Below are 8,575 nucleotides of genomic sequence, written 5' to 3' on the forward strand. Positions count from 1 at the left end.
TAAACATTTAAAAAAATTTTTTAAAGATATTTATCCATAGAAATGAAGCCTTTTCCATGGCTTATCTACCTTTCCACCATCTTTGAAATGGAAATTTAGACTGCTCTTCTCAATTCCAAACTTTCTTCTAAATGGCTCACACCCTTAGCATGGAGCACTAAAGCAACATAATTTAATCCATAGATAGATTGCATTAATGCTCTATTCTGTTAGTATGTGCATTTTTAATTTTATTGCCTCTAATTTTTTTTGTTGTTGCAGTTTTATACCTTTATTTGATAATCAGCCATTAGTTCTCATCCACATTAACTGTGGACTTTTTTTTTTTTTTAATTTTTTTTAACGTTTATTTATTTTTGAGACAGAGAGAGACAGAGCATGAACAGGGGAGGGGCAGAGAGAGAGGGAGACACAGAATCGGAAGCAGGCTCCAGGCTCTGAGCCATCAGCCCAGAGCCCGACGAGGGGCTTGAACTCACAGACCGTGAGATCATGACCTGAGCTGAAGTCGGATGCTCAACCGACTGAGCCACCCAGGCGCCCCCCTTTTTTTTTTTTTTTTTTTGTGGACTTTTGAAAGTGGTGACAGGTACGTAGATAACCAACACCTAGAGCCTATTTGGTGAATCTTCATCCTTATTACGTTTTCTGGACAACCACACATGGTTACAATATGGCACATTCCTTATTCCTTTGGCCCAGACAGCTTTGTTGAGCCTGGTGTCAAAGCACACATCTGGAGTTCCCATCTCTTTCATGACAAATTTCCAGATCTCTTTGAATGCTTGAGAGGCACGCTTCTTGAACCCCGCTCCATGGATGCGCTTGTGAGTGCTGATAGTGTATTCTCTGGTCACTACCTTGATGATGGCAGAATGGCCCTTCTTCTTGCTACCCTTCTCTGGGGGAGCCATTCTGCCTGGCCCTGGTTGGAAAAGCTGATCACCTCTAATTTTGAATACATCGTAGAGCTTAGTCCAGCATCAGAATATTGAGTAAGAACTAAATAGAAGTGAGGCGCTCATCTATGCAAGGACCACTTATCAAGTACACATTTCATGTGTTGATCTTTTTTAGGCTCTACAAAGGTACACAAAGACACACGAAATTAATTCAACAAACTCTTTATGAAAAATCTATTTTGCCAGGCCATTATTCAAGGTGCTAGGAGTGCTATAGAGTTCCCATACTTGAGGGACTCTGTTCATTGAGAAAGAACTCATTGGATAAGAACCAAGATCCCCACTCCCAAGGGATATGCTGTTCTGCTAACTACCAGGGTTTTTCTTTTGTTGAATGGTGTATACAAACTGGTTAAAGACTGACTTTTTTTTTCTTTTAAATGTTTATTTATTTATTTATTTTTGAGAGGGAGAGCAGAGAGAGAGGGAGATAGAGAATCCCAAGCAGGCCCTGAGGCGAAATCAACAGTCAGACCCTAACCAACTGAGCCACCCAGGTGCCACTAAACGCTGACTTTCTTAAGAGAACAAAGAGAACTTTTAATGTTGGGTGGGAGATGGGGTGCCTGCGTGACTCAGTCAAGCATCTGACTTTGGCTCAGGTCATGATCTTGTGCCTGCATTGGGCTCTGTGCTGGCAGCTCAGAGCCAGGAGCCTGCTTCAGATTCTGTGTCTCCCTCTCTCTCTGGCCTTCCCCCACTCACGCTCTGTCTGTTTCTCAAAGATAAAAATAAATAAACATTAAAAAAAAGTTGGGTGGGAGAAAAGAAAAAAGAGAAAGAGGCAACTGGCAGAGGCGGGCTCTTTGGTAGGAAGAGGGAAAATGTCTGATAGGGTAATGGATTAAATGTCTGCTTGGTGATATGTATGGGATGTGACCGCTCTTTCCTAGACTCCAAAGAATTCTTCACTAGAACACCAATTTTCTTATTAATGTGTTGTAGTATTAGCTATGTTTTGGAGGATATGACATAGTGGTGAGTAGGGCCTTGGAGTGAATGTAAAGTGAGAGCCAAGGCTCCCCATGGGAGGCCCAGCCCATCTGGGTTACATCTTGGGGATCCTCATCTTGCATATTTGATATAAGTTAAAGATTCCAGCTGCATTTTAGATTGTCGTTGCTAAGAAGGCAACTCACCATCCATGCCAAACATTTGGAATTTTGTGTAACAGAGTGAAGATACTTCTGGCATGAGCCACAATGGTTCTTGGCATCAGTTAAGTTTCTTTTGTTTCAACGGAATCAAGGCCAATTAAGCAAGAAAAAAAGAAGAGGATGTGGGGGAAGGGATTGGTGGTAGAATGTATTAGAAGCACAAGGGGAGGGGCTGCCTGGGTGGCTCAGTCGGTTAATCGTCCAACTCTCAGTTTTGGTTTTGGCATGATCTCATGGTTTCATGACTTCGAGTCCTACATGGGGCTCTGGGCTGACAGCACAGAGCCTGCTTGGTGTTCTTTCTCCCTCTCTCTCTGCCTCTCCCCCTCTCATGCTGTCTCTGTTTGTCTCAAAATATACAAATAAACTTAAAAAAAAAAAGAAGAAGAACGAGGGAGAGCTCACACCTAGGAAGAGCTGGCCAGCTTGACCTTGGGGGTCAGGGAGACCAGGGAACAGGGACCAGGGCCTTCCTTCAGCGACCTCAGGGGCCGTGGAGATTTTCTGGAGCGGCTGCTATCATGTGTTTTACCCCTATTGTCATCTCTGTTCATGTTATTAAGTTCCCGTGAGAGAATCTAATTAATACAGCTGGAGTCAAGGGTCTCAACTCTCTGTGTGGCAAAATCATTTGAGTTAGACAGTCTTCTCTTTCCATGTCTCCAACATGTCTCAAAACTAGATAGAAATGGTGTAATCTTGGATGTTTATACTGTGTGTCCTTCTTTTGGTTTAACTGAGAGTCTTGAATTATTCCATCTCTCTAACACACATTAATTTGGAAGTTATATACACTCTGCTTCTATTCTTTCAGTGGTTACCCTAGAAATTCCAACCTGCACCCATAACCCACCAAAGTCTAAGTTAATCAACATCTTTCCTCTCCTCTCAGGCAATCCAAAAACTTTAGAATACTTAAATTCCATTCCTCCTTACCTACTTATAAATTGACTTTTTTATATAGTTTAAGTCAACTTTTTTTTTTAACATTTATTTATTTTGAGAGAGAGCGAGAACATGTGCTTGCGAGAGAGCGGGGGAGGGGGACAGAGAGAGGGAGAGAGAGAATCTTAGGCGAGCACTGCACTGTCAGCACAGAGCCCGATGAAGAACTTGAACTCACAAACCGTGAGATCACGACTTGAGCCAAAATCAAGAGCTCAACCGACTGAGCCACCCACATGTCCTATGAAGTCAACTTTTAACACACAACCAAGAATTATTCCAACATTTTGTTGTCAGTGTTCATTTGCGTCTGCCGTTTGCTTTGCTCTTCACTCATTGTGTGTCTCAAACATTCCATATGGGACCTTTTTTTTTTCTTCCTGCCTCAAGTATTTTCTTTAGCATTTCCTTTAAGAGCTTTTGTTAGTGATGAACTAGCAATTTTTATTTCTCTGCAGTATTTATTTTGTCCTTATTCTTGAAAGACTTTTTTTACCCCTGCTAGATAGAAAAATTCTAGGCTGGCACATTAGTTCTCTCCGTGCACCAAAGGCGTATCACTGTTTTTCTCACTTCCATTGTTTGCTGTTGAAAATCTGCTGTCAGCTGAGCTGCTACTCCTTTAAAGTCAATCTTTTCTCTCTTTTTTTTCTGGGTGCTTTTAAGATTTTTCTCTTTATCTTTAGTTTCCTGCAACTTCAGCATTATGTGCCTAAGTATGTTTTACTTACCCTGCTTGGGATTTAACGGGTTTACCAAATCTCTGGATACGTGTCTGGCAGTTCTGAAAATGTTCAGTTATTATGAATTTAAATATTGCCTAGTTCTTTCTCTCCCTTTTTCTAGAACATCTATTTAACATTATCTTGCATGTCTCTCAAACCCTCTTTCCCATTTTTCATCTTTTGATTCTGTGTTGCATTTAGAAAAAATTGTTTTTCTGTTTCACTGTTTCTCTAATTGTGCTTAATCTACCCCCTGAGTTTTTAATTTTGATAAACTTAAAGTTAGTTATTTTTTAAATGCACTGACACTTTTTATAGTAACTTATAACTGCTAATTCATTAATCTACATCTATATGGGTCTTTTTGTGGCTCTTTGTTACTTCCGTTGGTTTCCTTGTATGCTTGAATATTTTTAATTATATGCTGCTCACTGCCCTTAGAAAATTATTTGTGGGGGCACCTGGATGGCTCAGTCAGTTAAGCATCCAACTCTTGATTTAGGCTCAGGTCATGATCTCTCAGTTCATGAGATCAAGCCCCATGTCAGACTCTGTACTGACAGTGTGGAGCCTGCTTGGGATTCTCTTTCTCCCTCTCTTTCTGCCCCTCCCCTGCTTGTGCATGTGCTCTCTCTCTCTAAAAATAAATAAATATATATTTAAATATATAATAAATATATATGTTATATATATTTATATAATTTATGTAATTATATACCTTTCTGTACCTTTCTGTCTGCTACCACTTTATACTTCATCTAGGGTTTAAAGTTTCTTAGACCACTCAAGTCTTTTGAATCCACAGGAGTAACTATCTGTAGTTATAACTTTTTTTGTGGATTTTGGTTTTCTCCCTTGCTCTTTCTGGCCCAGTTAAATCTCCTCACCCTCCCCAGGGGTGAAAGCAGGAAGGTGGTTTCACTATTGAGAGTCCCCCTTAATGTGAAGGCTTCCACTAAATCTTTATGTTTAGAAGACCCTGGACCTAGCATCTGTGCCTCTCACACCATGAGTCTGTGAAAACCACTGCTCTGTCTCAGGCCAAATTCTCAAATACCATCAGGACAAAAGTAGTTCAGAGAGCTCTGTTTACCGTTGGATTTTCGCTTTCTTTTTGCTTTGGGCCTGATATTTCTTTTCCATCAGTAATGTGGTCCTTTTATGAAGATCTTAAAACTTTTTTATTCATTATTTTTAGATGCTCTTCGCCAAAAGGTATCTCCTAATAACCTGACTTACCATAAAAGACAGTATCTGGCCACAGAGAGTGAACGCGCCTCAGGCCTTCAGTTGATTTAGCTCCTTTCTTGGAAGTTAACACCTCATTCTCTACGGTGAGGCAAGGGCATCCACTCTGTGTCAGTCAAATGTTTAACGATCTTTGGAAAACTAGATTTTTACAACTGTCTTGAGGCAAATAATCCTAAAGGGATTGGAGATAGTCAGAATTTCCACTCTGGAATCTCTTAATACTTCCTCCATCCTGTACTCAAAGCGCTCCCTCCGCATCTAAAGTGCACTCTTGGGAAGAGAAAACATCTAATGGATAGGCTGCCTGCTGTAGTCCTTTCCCTGTGGTCTCTGGCTTTGAGCATGGTGAATATGCTGAGTGTTCACCACACTTTATTCCTCCTGCATGGAATCTACCTGAAGAAAGATGGGCATGTGCACCCCACAGTCAAGTTCTGTCCTTGTTTGATTTTGGAACCTGCGATATCCATATGGAGCCTATGTGGGATTGAGAAGGCCGAGAAGCAAGGCAGACGGTAGGGAAGAAGATCTTCTGGGGGAAATGGAGAATTTGGAATACTGTTTTGCTCCTAGTATTCAAATGCTCATTCCTATATCTCCAACATTTTCAATAGGTTGTTAATTTCTCATTATTGTGTTGAATTATCTCAGTTTGGGGGGGATGCTAAAAAATCAATGCCATGTCGAGACTGGTATTAGCCTACCTGGAAAGCTGATCATAACTGCTTTACTACTTTGTTTGCCTGCTTGGCCCCTGTTGCAATTTGAGTTTGCAATGTTTGATGAAGTCATTAATATTAGGTGCCCAAGAGAAGGAGCCCAGTGAAGAGATTAGTAACTTCCATTTAAACAGCACAGAGGAATGAAACCTTTAGCTAGGGAGATTTTGAAAACAGATGTTGCTTAAAGAGAAGACAGACATGATCATCACTTATAGCTATAGAACCAGGTTTAACAAGCATTTATACAGGACCTATTATGCCCTATGCACCAGGTTGGTATTTTTTTTTTTAATGTTTATTTATTTTGAAAGAGGGAGAGTGTGTGTGTGTGAGCAGGAGAGAGGCAGAGAGAGAGGGGGAGAGAGAGAATCCCAAGCAGGTGCTATGCTGTTAGCACAAAGCCCAACTCAGGGCTCGATCCCATGATCTGTGAGATCATGACCTGATCCATAATCAAGAGTCAGACGCTTAAGCAACTGAGCCACCCAGACGCCCCCAGGCTAGGTATTTTTAAAACCACAGTCCATTAAATTCAGAAAAAAAGAATCATGCCCCTTCTTTGGTGTTGAGCAGAGAGATGTGAAAAAAGTAAACTATTTTAGGATTAAGGAAGGAAGAAAATTCTCACTAGACATTATCCCATGTAGGGGAAAATATTTCAGGAATATTTCCTGGAGGCTCAAGGGCACATTTTAAAACTTAAGTTTGAATAATACACTACTCAGTTAAGCCTTTAGTTTTTCTCAAGAATGTGGTAAGAGTCCCGGACATAAGAGATTTACATTTTCTCCGTATTAGTTCATCTTACGTGTTAACTTTAAGGAAAGATTGTGCAATGCATGGGGTCTGTGAAACCCATAGTTCGTGGGTTAAGGATTCTCGGCACACAGTGCAACACATGGTGTGCCGCTCTACTAAGGAAGGAGGCACTAGGTGTCTATATGGGGAAGCTTTTCCATCGGGAACAACGCCCTACTTCTTTCTTTTTGATGGCGTACGTTCTACACTATGTTCCTCTGTAACGATTCACGTGTGCTTTCCGCGTCATGCTAAATCTCTGCTTTCTTCTGGGGAGTTATTTTCTCACAGCACCTAGCTCAGTGAGTTGCCCGTGATAAGCAGTAAATAATCAAAGGCAGTATGGAATGTAGAGATGTAAGTGCCGGACCTGGCTCTGCCACTCAAGACAGGATAAGCTCCAGTGAAGCGGATGCTTGTTCTTTTTCTCTACTAGTTTTTGTTCATCCTTCCTTTTGACCAAGAATCCCAGTTCTTGTCAGTCATATGTTCCTTGCTGAAGCAGTCAATGCCCTTTGGGAAAATCTGACCCTACTCTTGGCTCCAGGAGTGAATTAGTCAGGGTTCTCCAGAGAAACAGAACTGAGAGAAAGAGAGAGAGAGAGAGAGATAGGGAGAGGTATAAAGAAGTGGCTCATGTGATTATGGAGGCTGAGAAATCCCACAGTCTCTTGTCTACAAGCTGCAGAACCAGGAGAGCTGATGGTATGAATTCCATTACGAGTAAAGGAAGAAACTGATGTCCCAGCTCAGGAACAGGTAGAGAAGAAATTCTTCCTTACCTCACCTTTTGTTCTAGTCAGGCCTCCAACAGATGGGATGAGGCCCACCTACATTGGGGGGGAGGGGGTCAGTCCGCTTTATTCAGTCTACTGATTCACATGTTAATCTCATCCAGAATAATGTTTAACCAAATATCTGGGAGCCCCACATCCCAATCAAATTAACCATCTCAAAGGACAAATCCAGTTTGGCTTAAACCAGTCACCACATCATGTCACCCTGTGGGCTGCAGTGATTGATCGAAGAGGGGCAAATACCCAACTCTAGGCCAATGAAGTGCAAGACAAGGGGACATTTGCTAGAGATTACAAGGAAAGAAACTTTTTCATCCTTCCATGGAAGTGATGTACACGGATGCTCTTATGTACCTGGACATGAATGAAAAAGTCCGTGAAATTTGCTGGTAATCATCTTATGACAACACAGAACCTGGCCTTGATCTATAACAGGCAGTGTAGAAGGCAGAGAAAGATGGGAAAATAAACTGGACCATTGTTGAGATTACTTCACATTGTATGTGGAGCCAATGAAATGAAATGAAATGAAATGAAATGAAATGAAATGAAATGAAATGAAATATTCCTAACGAATACAATTGGAGTTTGGATGTTATGATCACCAAAGATGCCTTTCAGCTTATAACATTCAATGAGTCTAGTGAGAACTCTACCCAAAAAGTAAACCATTTTTATTACGAAAAGTGAGTATTCGGTAGGTATTAACCAAGTTGGACCACCTGCATCAAGAAAGTACATCCACTCGGCCACACTGACTCCTCACCTGGAGGCAAGGACCTGGGGGAGGACCAGAGGGAGCCTCATGCACCTCGACGTTACGGGCGCAAGACCGAATCTAGATGCTGAGAATATGTGAAGATTGTGTACAAAAATCTCCACCTTCATGGTGCTTGCATTCTAGCTGAGGGAGACAGACTATAAACAAATACACGAATAAATAAGCAAATAGCTAAAAAGACCGCGTGTTGGACAGTAACGAGTACTCTGGAGAAAAGGGTATAGGGAGTGCAATTTTAAATGGTGTGGGTCAAGGAAGGTGTATTTGCTGTCTGGGGCTGCTCTAATCAAGTACCACAAACTGAGTGGCTCGAATAACAGAACTGTGTTGTCTCACAGAAGTGTGCAGTCAGAGTCTCAGCAGGGTTTGTTTCTTCTGAGGCCTGGTTCCTAACCGTCTCCTCGCTCCTGGTCACCTCAGACATTCCTTGGCCGGTG

At 41.6% G+C, this 8,575-nt stretch overlaps 1 protein-coding gene across 1 annotated transcript; it reads right to left on the reverse strand.

Moving 5' to 3' along the window:
• Positions 1-608: 608 nt before the first annotated feature.
• Positions 609-914, reverse strand: LOC121039976 (60S ribosomal protein L31-like). Its single transcript, XM_040490406.1, has one exon. The coding sequence runs from the start codon at positions 912-914 to the stop codon at positions 609-611; it is 306 nt and encodes a 101-aa protein (XP_040346340.1).
• Positions 915-8,575: the final 7,661 nt, after the last annotated feature.

The sequence above is a fragment of the Herpailurus yagouaroundi genome, unplaced genomic scaffold (assembly GCF_014898765.1).
Source record: "Herpailurus yagouaroundi ecotype Mexico unplaced genomic scaffold, PumYag 181, whole genome shotgun sequence".
NCBI classification, from domain to species: domain Eukaryota; kingdom Metazoa; phylum Chordata; class Mammalia; order Carnivora; family Felidae; genus Herpailurus; species Herpailurus yagouaroundi.